The 15,574-nt window shown below is 32.6% G+C and overlaps 1 protein-coding gene across 1 annotated transcript; it reads left to right on the top strand.

Moving 5' to 3' along the window:
* Positions 1-9,721: 9,721 nt before the first annotated feature.
* Positions 9,722-14,549, top strand: ICA69 (islet cell autoantigen 1-like protein). Its single transcript, XM_088240623.1, has 4 exons — positions 9,722-10,427; positions 11,502-11,744; positions 12,720-12,968; positions 13,842-14,549. Exons 1-4 carry the CDS (start codon positions 9,861-9,863, stop codon positions 14,079-14,081), a joined length of 1,299 nt encoding a protein of 432 aa, XP_088096749.1. The 5' UTR covers positions 9,722-9,860; the 3' UTR covers positions 14,082-14,549.
* Positions 14,550-15,574: the final 1,025 nt, after the last annotated feature.

Below are 15,574 nucleotides of genomic sequence, written 5' to 3'. Positions count from 1 at the left end.
GCAAAACTGATTTATGGTAATGATCGGAGGGAGGATGGTGGATTCACTATGTCTGGTCTCCCCATAAATATAAAGCAATACTCAAAAAGCTATTGTTTTAAGGGCTAGCCCCGCTGAAAAATTATTGCCTTAGGTATAAAATAAAATAAGATAAGGTGGTTGATAGGTTTCCTCATAGGGGTTTTAAAAAAAACGTTTTTTTTATAATCATTGTTCAATAAGTCCACTTATATTCACTACACATTGTCACATACATACAATACTCACACACCCATACACATATACACACACCCTCACAGAGTATATTTATATATATATATACCCTCCGATAATAACACCGATTTATTTATTTTTTGATATAAATATTTGCGTTCTTATGATTTACCCAAATATTTAATTTTGAGGGCCATTTTCAACGAGTTGTAAATAACTCACTTTTAGAAAATGGGAATAAGTTGGGGTGGAGTGGGATTCGAACCACAGACCTTTGGTCTGTGAGTCCGAGACACTAACCACAGGACCACAACCCGATTTTATATTTATTACCCGATGTTATAAAAAAAGTTATCCTCATAATGTAATTAAGACACATTTTATAAATGTATGTATATATATTTCTACCGACATATTGAAACCATTGCATAAATTCTATAATGTATTTCGTTTTTATGAGTTAAATTATTATTTTTTAAAATAAAAACATATACGTAATAATTACGACTTATGCACATATCATACTATATAATGCTGGGTGCGTACACCAATCACAGCGTATCTAGATAATTTATTACATGAATACAAGGTGATCAGTTTCACGCTTCAAGTGCCAGCCTAGAATTAAATCGATACATCTTTCATATGTAAATTCATCGTGTGTTCTGTGTGTGAAATAGAATCAGAACCCTGGTTGAATGTTTCAGACTCGATGGTTGCTCTTAGGCAAAAATCTTGAAAGGGAAAATCGAAAGGAGATAAGTCCGTCTCACAGTGTAATGGTTGGCGTCGTCCCCTACCATTCTCGAGGTACTGGGTTCGATTCCTGGCAGGGTGGATGTGAAATATTGAAAAGGTTGTTTAAGCTTGTAATATTTCTTTGTTCCTGGACTAGTAACTGAAGCGTAGGACTGATCGCCTTGTCTTCATGTAACAGATAATTGAAATACGCTGAATTTGGTTTACCAATGCAATACCCCATCCACCACTTAAATAAATAAATACCTAAGTTTAAAAAATGTTCCATCCATAGAAATATGTAAATGTATACCTTTTTATGTATTAGTTTTTTTCTTTTTTTTTTTTTAAAAGAAAAATAAATATTAGAGTTCTTATAATCTACCCAAATATTTCAATTTTGGTGGCCATTTTCAGCGAGTTGTAAAAAACTCACTATTAGAAAATGGAATCAAGTTGAGGTAGAGTGGGATTCGAACCACAGACCTTTGGTCCGTGAGTCCGAGACACTAGCCACAGGACCACAACCCGATCGATTAAAGACAAATCGTATGTAAATACATAGTAGTGTGGCGTGTCCGACATACCTGTTTTTTTTTTGTTTTTGATTTGTTAAAATACTCATTCGCTTCTGTTTAATTCAATCTACGGAAAAAACGTTTTTGGCTGCCACAGTAAAATAGAAAACAAATCATTAATTAGGTGTATTTTAACGACACGTGCATTATTCTTCCATTAATACAAGGGTTCCTTACTACTTTTTTGCTAGCTAAGTCAAAACTAAATATTAATGATACCATGGCTCAATTTACCTATCAAAATCTACTCAAGTAGGGTGTCCATGGCTCAACCCGAGGATAATCAGTTATTTTTTAGGAATTTGGGTACGTACTCCTGCAGCAAGGGTATCGACACCAAGAAAGGGGTGATGAATGACAAAGCTACGATGCTCCCTAATGGCCGAAGAGGACAAAAGCATTAGAACTGATTAATTATTGTTATTAATACTAAAGAAACTAAGCTTATCAGATAAGCCCGGACTTTAATTTAAACGCTATCATCTTATGTTCCCAAACCATTAATCTTTCAATAAAGTTTGCCGATGCAAACTATTTACGCTGGTGCTGATGATCACAAAATCAACGATCGTACGTTATTAATTGGGTACATCATTAAATTATGGTGCGTGTATGCTTATATGAGTATCTAAGCGAATTGTACAATTTAAGCCCGCACTGTGCAAGCAAGTTTTCTGCACGACATTGGACCTAATTATTGCTATGTTGAAATATGGCAATTTCTTAATCTGTCTTTATTAGTGAAACGTGGAACGGAGATGGACCTTATATGCATATGTGCTGTCCATCTCTGTTGCAATCAATCTCTTTTTATGTTCTCAACAGTGTTACCAGAAGTCAAAATTTTCTACTAATCAAATCGTCTAAGAGCAACTTTGGTTTTTATGTTAAATGTCCAGAATAATTGGTCAATTCGTCGCAAAATTTTGAGTTTTTTGAGATATATCTTTCCGCTATTCGTAGAAGATCTCTTCGTCCTCAACAGTGTGGGATGAAGAAGGATTGGCTTGGCTCAGCTCGAAGTGTTATTATGTAAATCGTGTTTTTCTTAATACACTGTATACCATTATTTTATAGTCCTTGTTTGTTTTTGCTATATTTATTATATATATATATATATTATTGTGGATAACTTATATAGCGCCATTTTCGTCATATAATACCTCGACGTACTCGAATATACGACGTAAGCCAATTTAAACAGTTCTATGAAGAAACATAATACAAGAACCTAAATAAAAAAACATAAAATTATGTAGCAAAGACAAACAAGGGCAATAAAATAATGGTATACAATATATTCATAAACACGATCAACATATAAGATTTCGAGCTAACTCATGCCAATCCATATTCATCATATGCTGTGTTAATGGCAAAGAGATCTACGAAAAGCCGGAAGATCTATTCCAAACAATTCCATGTTGCATGACGAATTGACTTAAGGTAAACGGCTGTAATACTGACCGTGCCCGTATTACTGATCTATTTCAACAAAAACAAAGATAATAGGAAAAAGCAAAAAAAAAACACATTTATGAATATTGGCAACACTAGAACACAGCATCTGTTAATTGTTCACACTTGTTCTATGGTTGACATTCGAATTTTTCTGTTTAAAAAATCAGTTAGAGTTTGGACACCCGGTGACTAACAGCAGTACACAGGAAATCCTTACGAGGTAAGCCTAATTTTCAAAGTTTACTTTAAACCATATATTTTCTGTATTCAATTGTTATTCAGTTATATTTCTATTCAGTCAGTAGGATTTGACTCTTGATATTTCATAAAACAAAGTATCTGTAAGATATTTTTACTATTTGTATCATAAATTTTAAAAATAAAAGTGGTCAGTATTACATCCAACCATTTTTTTGACTGTTTCTTTTACTGACCTAAGCAGTCAGTATTGCATCCGGCTGATATTTTAGTCGTTTTCTTTACTGACCTATGGGTCAGTAATAAGTTCAGTGAGAATATTTCAAAAATTTAAATTAGTTTGATTGAAACAAAATTAAAAACACATTTTTTGTGTGATTTGTAGAGCACAAAGAATTTTGAATTAGGAAATGTAGTTCTGACTTATATATTTTTGCTTTATTTTAATCTTATAAATGAGTAAAGTTAGTGGTCAGTAATAGAAACAAATTTCGGTCAGTATTACATTTTATAATCTGATGTCAGTATTACATATTATGTCAGTAAATAAGTTCTGTGCCGAGACATATTTTTACATATTTATTTTGATTTAAAATAAAATTAACAAAGTTATTTCCAATGTAATATTTAAATACGCATTTTTTAAATAACGGAACATAAAACTTAAATTTTACTTGTAAATTGATCCAATATCTGACTACCAAACACTATTGTATACGATGTATAAATAACACAAGATAAAATTAAGTAAAACTGGATTTCAAAACATACGTTTTAAGCTACTTTAGATGGAATTTTTGAAAATATAAATTTCATAAACCTTTTGTTTTAGATATGATGGCGCCTAAAAGAATGCAGTATAGTGAACAGTCAGTGAAAGATGCGTTGTTAGCTGTGGAAAAAGGAATGACAATATACAAGGCCAGCAATTTGTATAAAATCCCAAAAACAACATTGTTATACAAGAAAAAGGGCAAGTATCCTGTAGAAAGAATAGTTGGACATCCTACAATTCTAACTAATCACGAAGAACGTCAGATAGTCGATTGGATAATATTTATTGGAGAAAGGGGATTTCCGGCGACCAAAGACCAGTTACTTGACAGTGTTCAATTACTATTATTGAAATTAAAACGCGAAAATCCCTTCAAAGACGGAAAACCTGGCAGGCGTTGGTACGAAGGATTTTTAAAAAGACACCCTGGCATTTCGCAAAGAGTGTCACAAAATTTAATTAGAGCAAGGGCGAACGTAAGCGAAAAAAATTTAAGGCAATGGTTTTCTACTGTTAAGAACTATATCGATGAAAATGATTACACAGATGTTTTGAATGACCCAAAACGCATTTATAATTGTGACGAAACTGCTTTTTTTTTAAGTCCGAAGGAGTCGTCTGTCATAGTGAAAAAAGGTTCGAAATCTGTTTATAATTTTATACACAACGATGAAAAAGAATGTCTTACTACACTTGTGATGGCTAATGCAGCAGGAGACCTCCCCCCCCCCAATGATAATTTATAAATATAAAAGAATACCACTTTCGCTAGCCAGAAAAATGCCACATGGTTGGGGAATGGGCAGATCTGATTCCGGGTGGATGACTGGAGAAGTGTTTTATGAATATATAGGAAACGTTTTTTTTCCATGGCTCAAAAAGAACCAGATAGTATTTCCTATAATTTTATATGTTGACGGGCATTCGTCGCACATGACTTTGGCGCTCAGTGAGTTTTGTAAGGATAATAAAATTATATTGATTGCTTTGTACCCAAACGCAACTCATATATTGCAGCCCCTCGATGTAGCCCTATTCCGTCCAGTCAAATTAGAATGGAAAAAGAGAGTTCACCAATGGAAAATTGATAATGAGGGTAAAAAGCTTATGAGAGAAGATTTTGCCCCTTTATTAAAAACTGTATTAGAAACAGCTGGTAATATGAATACTCTTCAAAATGGATTTAGGACTTGTGGGTTGTATCCATTTTCCCCAGAAGGAGTCAACTATAGAAAACTTGATTTTAAAAAAGCGCGTCCTTGCACGTCAACACCATCATCGTCTTGTCCTAAGCACGTCGTTACTTCTCAAAATCTGTTGAAAATTCCTAACAACAAATACAACGCCGTATTTCTACGTTTATTTGAAAATTTACTGACAAACAACCAAATTGATGCATTTAATGATCAAACAAATGATACATGGAATGGTCCAAAGGAAGACGAAAATTTGTTCTACATTTGGAAAATTACGAAGAATTTAGTCAATGAAAATATCGGATTGGTCACAGGGAATAATGACGAATGTCATTTAGGGTATGAAACTTTCGTTAACAACGATACGTTGAATGAGTCTCTCATAGCGTTTGACGATAGTTTTTGGTCAACAACAGGTGATGAATCTGAAATTATGACAATGGTGGTAAAAGATAGTGAACTAATTCCCGAGAAAAACAGTGAACCAATGTCCGTTTCTCTTACCGCAAATTTAGATCGAGAACTCCTAGAACAAGCGGGCACAAGCGATACTAATCTCAATGAAGCGACGCCTTGTAAAACTCCTAATTCTAAAACAATTATTAATGCTCTTACGCCCTTTAAGCAGTGTCTGTTTTGGCCAGAAGATAAAGTGGTAGAGAAAAAGAAAATTACAAAAAGAATTCCAACTGTCATTGTTTCATCAAACGATTATATTAACTACCAGCAAAAGGTCAAAGATGACAAAATGAAAAAAGATGAAGAAAAATTGGAAAGGAAAAGATTAAAAGAGGAGAAAAAAAATGTGGTGCTTGAGAAGAAACAAGGAAAGATAAAAAAAACAGAAGTGCAACGGAGTTGTTTAAATGACTTTGGCGGTTATAAATTGAATGAGTATGTAATTGTAAAGTTTGAAGAAGAATATTTTCCAGGGATTGTGGTGAAGAGCAAAGATAATGGTTCCGCCTTAGTCAGAGTAATGGTTATGAGTGGCCAGAATTGGAGGTGGCCAGAAAAAGAGGATACTACATGGTATTCTTCTGAAGAAATTATAAAAACAATTCCAGAACCGGAATTGCTGAATGCGAGGGGAATTTACTCCATCCCTGATATAACAATATTACGCTGTTCATCTGATAAGTAAATCAATATTTTAGGTATTTCTTTTAGTAAAAATTATTTTACTATTTTTTTTAGTTACCTCTATGATTATTAATTGATATTTTTCTTATGTGTTGTTAGATTTATTATCAAATATATTGAATAAATAAATCAAAATCTTTTATTTCACTCCCGGTCAGTAATAGGATCACCATAGGTCAGTATTAGAGTGAAATCCATTTTCAGTATGTCAGTAATGAATACAAAATCTGGATATGTTTAATATTTTTTATTTATTTAAATTGCTTGATTTTTTACTTTTATTTTTTTAACGTATTGAAGTAAATTCATCAATTTTAGAAATAGACAAAATTATATAGTTTCAATTACCAGGTATTTAAAAACAAAAAATGAATAAAAATGTCTGTCAGATTAAGACACGAAATGGGTCAGTATTATAGCCGTTTACCTTATTCACAATTTTTGACATTGCGGCATAAAACAAATGTTACCATTAGAAGATTTAATAAATAGCAGATTTTGACTTCTGGTGCCACGGTTGGGAACATGAAAATAAATTTATTCTTTCAGAGATGGGACATCACCAGGCCCGGATTCTCGGCCCCCTGGGAAACGAGGTGTACGGCCCCCCTAACCCCATATTTGAACTATTTATTGAGATTTTTTTACACAATCTACATATAAATACGCTGTCGTAACGCTAGTATAGCAAGAAAAAAATCCGCGGAAGATTCTAATACACAAAAAAAGGTTCTGGGACCCGGTTGTTTCTATTTTTATTATTAATAGAAGTTATGTGTGAGCAAATATAATAAATGAATAAAATAAAAATATGTTTTAAAAGCACGGTTTTGGCAAACGCGTTTTTCCTGGTTGTGTCACAATAAGGTGTCTACTCAATAAACGTTTGCATAATGTTATTAAAATATGAAATAAATGTGGACCGTCATATATTATTTTATTTTCACTTAACTTGACAAAATACATTCGTTTATGCTTTAGTAGTAATAAATAATCGAATCAGTCATTATTATATACCGTGTAAACTTAAGAAAAACAACAGTAATTTCACCCGTATTTCATAAAATCAACAATTAATAAAATTTAAAAAACTAACAAAGAAACGGAGGCAAAAGATTTATGAAGAAAATTAATTAAAAAATATACGTATCTACTGAAAATAAGATAGTGGAAATTAAATATATATATTTTTTTAATTATTGATCAAAATATACTTTTTTTTATTTATTCATACAAATTTAAATATTACAAAAAAATAATAACGTATCCCTAACTATATGGGGCCATGAGCCCTGTGTTGAGTTGGGCTACAAGATACAACATAATAGAAAGTGGAAATGTATATTCATGTTAAATATGAGGCACTATAAAACACTCACTATTAATTAATATTTAAATACAAATAGTCATTTTTACTATATTTATCGTTTAATTGTACAACACTCAAAGTAATACTTTAAACCCTTGTTTTATAAATGTTGTGATGCTTAATTGTACGATTTTCAAACATAATCCATCGCTTACAAATACTGCTTATGGGATAATTAATTATATTTTGTGGAAGGCCGGCCTTTGCAAAAAAAAATATGGCTATAAAGTATGGGTGACATAAATTTTCTACGCTTCAAATATAAAATCTGAATTTGTGAATTCATTGGTAATTTTAAAAAAACTTCTGAACAAAATAATAGGATCGGGATTTTTTTTACTAGCTAGTGATATGTACATATTTACTTTCATACATTCTAATTAACATTTTTTTTTAAATCACATCACATTGAAGTGGCATTATCTCCAAGGTACTTACTAGCTATAGGTTAGTGACCTAAGGAAACTTTGAAACAATATTATGTATATTATAAACATATTAACTATTATAAAAATAAGAATTTCGTATCAACGAACTCATAAAGAAACCATTTATTAGTATAAAGAAAATATCTCATGAATGGATAGCCTACATGAGGTTCTTGATGATGAAAGAAAATAAACTTCAACCACACTTCAAAAGTAAAATCATAACATCAAAATTACACAAACTTGACTGAGATAAGAGATAAGGACGTCTAATGATAAAATATTTTTTAATAAATACAAGTATTTATGCGTTAAATTTGTAGCACTGCAGTAGTTAAATACGATTTAAATATTAGTAAATAAATTATTATTCTATCACTAAAAGTATGACATTGATACAAAATCTTACCATCTTTCACAACGCTCTTAGAATTATTAGAATTTCCACCACTTGGTAAAGTTTTATCCGTGGCACAATACATGATTTCAAACTATATTTCAAAAATAAAAACCACTCTCACCGAATAAACAGACACATATTTTTAAATTATATTTTTTAGCACAAACGCACCAAACACACGATAACAGACACGGCGGCCATTCCGGTAGTAAATATCAGATATATCCTCATAGATAAACTACCATAGACCATTTTTTATTTTATTATTTGTTCATACACAAAAGTAAATTTAATTTATTTTTACATTTGTACTCTTGCTCAACATTTAATATAAAAAAAGCTGACATCAACAATGAATAAGCTGATTTATCAATCAGTACGACACGAATCGCTGAATAAGTTTGATATTACGTATTATCACAAAGATGTTTTCTTTCTACGGACCGTCCCAAATGAGGTTTTATTATAACTCTTGGGAATGTAATATTTTGTTCATGTTGTAAATATATGTTATAAAATTGTGTTTTACATTAACGATAATTGTTTGAGTCCACTTTAGTTATGCCAAATAAACAAATGTTTTTTTTTGTACAAATTACATTCGCTCAATTCATTGACACAAGTGTTTATTAAAAAATATAAAAAACGTTTTATTTTTCTATTATATAACAACCCGCAATACAAACAAAACATTATTCAGTCCACTCATATGAAAATATTTTTAAAAAACTTTCATGCATTTACGAGTACTTTTTAAAATATTTTTTTCACTTAAAACTTTTGCTTTGTTTGCTGGTGGGTTTTTTTTTATTTTCGATAAAAATGGGAGAAAATCAAAAGTTTGAAAATAATTACGTCATCATTTTTTTAGTTATAATTCAGTTAATTCACATTTAAAATAAATTATAACCAAATGATGTCAATAGAATTCACTGCAAAACAGGGCTCGTACACAAAAACCGCCTTTCTGATAGATGTTGAGTATTTGAATAGTATGAGGGGAAAAACTTTTTTTTCCATTATTTTAGTGAGTAATGATTTCTCGAATCCCATAATAATATTTTTCCAGTGATGCATTAGCGTTATTTCTAAAAATATAATTTTGTGAGTTAGATGAAGATTTTTCTAAATCATATGATTTTGGGGGTGGATGAAAAGTTTTTTTTTATCAAGCCACTGCCAAAGACCAGAGATATTAAATGTCATTTCTTTCTTTATCTTTGTGTCAGTTTTGACGCATGCGAACTGTTTGGTTTTAAAGAAAAAAAGTGGTATAAATAAGTGTTACAATCAGCCTCAAATGTAACGTAATTATTGCTCAATTTAATCTATTGTTGGCTAAAACATATTCAACTTTCAATATGCAACACCAGTATTGGGTTACCAAAAAAACTGTGTTACGAAAATTCGGTTCGAAAGAAGATGAGTGCATTGTTTCTTCCGATGCCGAGTTGGACGCAAAACTCGAACTGTTTCGATCCATTTCCGACAGCTGTATTTTATTACAACGTGTCATCGATCAGTATCAGGAACGTGTGTGTGTTTTAGCTCAAGAAGAAGATGCATTAGGCAGATTTCTTAAGGATGCTGGAAAAGGGGGAAGTGGGGCTGGTAAACTTATGATAGCAGCTGGGAAAGGAATATCCTACTCCGGACAGCAAAGGATGAACATGAGAAATCCTCTTCTGCGACTATACCACGAGGTGGAAACATTCCGCGGCAGAGCGGTGACAGACACTCGAATGACTATTAACGCAATGGAACGAGCTCGCACGGAGTACAGAGCTGCTCTCAGTTGGATGAAAGCTGCGAGTGCTCAGCTCGACCCCGATACGGGAAAAGGTTTACACAAGTTTCGAAAAGCGCAAGCCCAAGTACGGGAGAGTAAAGTAATGTTTGATAAACTCACACTTGATTGTTTGCAAAAGGTAAGAATTGTTCTCAAACCGACTGATTTATCTCATCACTAGATAGTATTGGATCTGAAATATTGTTTTCCCCTCAGCGTAATAATGCTCTAGAGAAGCCCTTAAGCTCTATCACATGGACCCTTAAGCTCTATCACATAAACCGTTCCAGATTTTTGGTTTGGTTTTTATTTGAACACAAACGTGTAATGGACGGTTTCGGTTTGCGCTTACAATTCTCAACCCAAGTACCCACGGCCCGTTATATTTCTGTAATCTGTAACTAACTTCGTGGTCAATTATCATATAACGGTTTTTCTTTGTATGGTTGACTCTATTACGTTATCACTCTTAAGGTTTTCCATTCTTCTTCTTTCTGTGCCATATGAGGTCCCCCCGACATTGGCGATCACTCTTGAGTAGAGTTTGGTCCTGTGTCAACTGCAACAGCGCCTCAACCCCGCGCACTCCCATCCAGTCGTGAATGTTTCTTAGCCAGGACACCTGTCGCCTTCTAACTCCACGCTTTCCCTCGATCTTCCCCATCATAATTAGCTGTAGAAGCACATATTTGCTTCCACGCATGATATGGCTTAGATATGAGAGTTTTCTCTGTTTTATTGAGGACAGTAATTCTTTTTCGGCACTGGCTTGTCTCAGCACCTCCAAGTTGGTCACTAAATCTTTCCAGGTTTCCCCTGACTAAGCCAAATAAACCACCTTTTAATTATTAAAAAAAAATCCATTTGGATAAGAGCAGTAAGCAAACGTAATTCATCGCTACTTTTTCGAGTGTCTCACATAACTCACATCAATAATAACAATCATGAGTTCCTAATTCGCTAATTTTTGTGTAACTTTCGAAAATAAATTTACATTAATTTAAAATTTGCGTTCTAAACTAATTTTAAAGCGCCCTTAAAATATTTTATTAAAAAAGCATCTGTCTGTTGATTTTTGTGAAGAGCCTTTTTACAAATGTTTTCCACCTCTATAAATATCGATCTTGATATGTACCCTAAGGGGTAAAATGCAGTACTTGTTTACAAACATGCAGACATAATCAAAATATTACTAAATTTAAAATTGTTTCAGGTTGATTTGTTAGCTGCAGCGAGATGTAATATGTTTTCCCACGCTCTCGTCAACTACCAAAATGCTTTAGTCAACTTTGCAAGTAAAGCTTCTCAGACACTCATGACTACAGCCCAGGGGTTGTCTGGTCCACTGCAATACGATTTCTCTATTCTTAAAGAGCTCTCGCAGAATCCACAAGATGTTGAACAAGAAGGAGAAGGCTCTCATCAGGACCAGAAAGACCAAATGCTTTTCTTCCAGGTGCCATATTACGTATATCTTTATTTAATATTAAAAAGAAAATTGATTGTAGCTCTCTGATCTCACTCTCAACCTGAGTGACTGGCATCAATCATAGCAATCCCGAGTATTTGGTATTAAAATTTGTCAGTTTATTTATTGAGTTGGTGGTTAACTTGTGAAACCCTATTTTTATTATTATTTAGTAAATATGGTGAACGATACGTAGAGAAGGGGAAATTAATTTTTTTTAAAACTGTTTCTTTTGTTGTTTGTTTTTTCATTCTTATGATTATAACATTTCATTGTTGCGCCGGCAATATATGTTTAGTGAACTTTATTTTTCAAAAGTATTTTCCATTTCTCATTGAGACTACACAAATTTGTTTTTACATAATATTATTTTTTTTTAAACAAAATCATTTAATTTTCTTTTTTGTTATTAATAAAAAAAAGGTTTGAAAAAATCCATTAAAAAGTACATTGTTTTGTTAATCTCCTGCACAGTTTTTAAACGTTACATATTGCCTGCGCAACAGCGATTTTCTTATTTGAAAATTAAAATACATATGTATCTAACAATAAAAAAGTCCCAACTAAACACAGGAATCTCCTAACAATTAAGGACTAGAAAAGCACCATGTAGTATGACAAAAAAACTGCATGTAATAAATAAATCAAATAAAAATTCATGTTTTTTATGGTTCAACTTTCCAATCAATGAAATATATTTATGTATTTTATAATTCAATAAATTGTGCAGTAAGCCTCTTCATTTAAATCAGTTACAAAATTATAAGTGTCAAGATGTATCATAAAATTTTTGATGATATATATGATTATGCGCTGGCCATGATTATTTTAGAGATCCAATTTCAGTAGTAATATTGATTAGATACTTAATTACTTTTGCCTTCTGTACAAAAAATTAAATTTGAGGCTTGTTAGTATAATTTATTATTTTGTCTAATTTATAATGTTTAATATATATTTCAGAATGAGTTCAAAGATTTAACTGGACTCAATTTGGAAAACCCTAATTTTGAAAACTCAAAGAATGAACCGACTAATATTGATGACGTTTTACTTAACATTTCGTTAGATGCTACTGAGGTAAATGGAGAAAATAGTCAAAACAATGGTGCAAACAGTGTAAAACAATTGAGTACCGATTTAGCTGGACTTTCAATGAACTGTGATCTTTTCGGACAATTGGGTTCATTTATGCCCTCACAATTATTGCAGGTAAATCAAAACTTTTATACTAGATTAATACACAAGTTTCTTTGCACTGCATTCTGTGTTCGTCCAATCTCATTGTAAATAAGTATATTTATTGTGGGGATAGAAGAGCTATGAATTTAGTTCAGCCATTCACATAATGTTTCAATAGAATGTTAAAACTGTTACAACTTTTCCTCAGCTGTTAAAGTAGTTTGCCTTGACTGTGTGAATCAGTTTGTGTGCTTCTTAACATGATCCATAACATGTTACTGACAATGATATCCCAAAATTTAATACAAATAAATCAAAACTTCAAATACAAAAACTTTCTTAATGCGTTCGGTGCGTCGGACATGACTCCCATGTCCATGCAAAAACTATAACCCCGCGTCGGTCATAGGAGCCGTGTCATGTTGGTGCTTTTAAGGTTCTCAACCAAATATTCTACAGCGTGTTTACAATAGCTGTTTTTCTGTCTTAGCACTGTAAAAAATCTGTACTTCATTTTATAATATAGTTTTAGTGTTTTTAAAATTGCCGTTTTGTCAGCATTACATCATTGTTCGCGATATTTTGAACGCAGTGAACATGTTAGTCAATAAATCTGTAGGAAATTAATCATCTCAATTTTATTATAACAGTCCAGAAAATCTCATAATTATTTTAATTTGTTCGGGGAATCGAATCTGTAATACTTATGTGTGAAGCAAGCATCTTAGTCATTACACACATTTGTACATAAAATGTATTTAGATTATTAAGTCATTAGAGAGAGGAATTAAACTATGAATCTCTAATTTTGTGTCTGAAAAGGGAGATGACAAACAATTGATAAATGATTCACTACCCTATAAACATGTTGTAAATGCTAGTTCTCATAGAAATATTTTTTAGGATATGCAAAATGAAACCATGAAAATTCCGTCAAGCCCACTTCAACCGCATTTGAAGGAGGATAACACTGCTAGTGGGTCCAAAATGCACAACAAACCTCCTGAAAATGGGCCCGTGAAGAAGCAAGACATTCAACGTAAAGACATGTCCGCTTGGTTCAAACTATTTGCTGAATTAGATCCTTTGGCAAATCCAGACGCTATGCCGGGAGCCAACGCCGGCCAAAGTCATGCTGCTTAGAAGTCCTAATCACTTCTGGTAATAAAATTGCCTTTTAACCACTGTTAAGAAAATAAATCGAAAAGTGTAATGTCCATTCAGCTATATTAGTATAAGGTCCAATCTTGTGAAACAATAAGGAATTTCAGTGCATTTTTACTGTATTCTAGATCAAATTTTATTGTAAATATCTGTCAGGAAATTTAAGAGTAACTTTTTAATCATTTTATTCCATAATCCATTATTATATTAGTCCAATTCAATTCCAAAACTTTCCTGTAAAATTTAAAAACATCTTATTTTGGTAAGTACCTAAAAATGGCTGGCCCATAGGCTATAGGTGTCCCCCATAGGAAATATAGCTGGCATTAAAAAGATTAACTCTTAAAAGACTGTTCTTAAAAATCCCTCTGCAAACGGTGCTGTTATGTTGTGTTGCATTAAGCAAAAGACAAGATATTTTAAAATACAAGTATTTAAAAACAAAAATTATATATATATTACTGTTGAATAATCTATCATAACCTCAGAGTAATAATTCATTCCCCCTTAAAGAGAAGCCTTTCAATTGCATAGAACAAAAGCATTTCAAATTTTTAGTTTAACAATAAGCACGTAACGGATGGTTTTATTTTGTGCTTGCAATTTTTGACCTAAGTACTTACGGCCTATTGTATTTCTGTAAACAGTAGCTTACTTCGTGGTTGATAATCATATAATGGGTGACTTTATTAGCTGGTGGCGTACTATTACTCTACAATAATAACCATCTAAATTTATTTCAACAGAGGGAAAACATTTTTGAGAAGGGAATATGGAAGTCTAGGCATTTACAGGTCTTATGATCTGTCATTGGCTGGTTTAAGTGGCCACTTTACACACTGTGTAACATTCACCATTCTGCCTATGTTTGAACATCCACATTTCCACAACTCTTCCATTTGTTGACTTTTGTGAAGTAAAAGAGCTGAAACCTTTATCATATGGGTGAGATTCATCCGGCTGAACCAAAGAGTTGTTTAAATATGGATATTTAAACATAGGCAGAATGGTGAATGTTACACAATGTGTAAAGTGGCCACTTAAACCAGCCAATGACAGGTCATAAGCCCTGTAAATGCCTAGACTTCCATATTCCCTTCTCAAAAAAAATTTCCCTCTCTCTTGAAATAAATTTAAACATCAATAACTCTAAAATCCAGCCAGGCTGCAAGCATTTGGACAAACTTAAACATAACCATCTAATTTAGGCCTGTTATAGCAAAATACAACTTCATTATTTTTTTTTAATAAGAGATATATCAAGTTTTGCGTTCAATGTAGACTAAAAGCGCCTCTACACGCTGGCCAATACATTGGCCAGTACACTGGCACGCGTAATGGCAACTAAATCTCCCCGGTAGTTCGTAGCGTACTAAAAGCTGGGCTAACGTGTGGATGCAATGAGCAGCGCTTGGCCAGCGTCCTTTCGTGAGTGTTGAAAAACTGACAACAGACAGATCGCGCACCAGCAT

This window comes from Micrasema longulum, unplaced genomic scaffold, assembly GCF_059751315.1.
Source record: "Micrasema longulum isolate JH-2025_06_02 unplaced genomic scaffold, ASM5975131v1 h1tg002532l, whole genome shotgun sequence".
Lineage (NCBI taxonomy): Eukaryota > Metazoa > Arthropoda > Insecta > Trichoptera > Brachycentridae > Micrasema > Micrasema longulum.
This window is presented reverse-complemented; position numbering and strand designations above follow the sequence as displayed.

Coding starts and splice junctions, on each gene's coding strand:
- ICA69 (XM_088240623.1), top strand. CDS start 9,861: ATGCAACACCAGTATTGGGTTACCAAAAAAACTGTGTTACGAAAATTC. Junction 10,428..11,501: donor CACTTGATTGTTTGCAAAAG/GTAAGAATTGTT, acceptor AAATTGTTTCAG/GTTGATTTGTTAGCTGCAGC. Junction 12,969..13,841: donor TGCCCTCACAATTATTGCAG/GTAAATCAAAAC, acceptor AATATTTTTTAG/GATATGCAAAATGAAACCAT.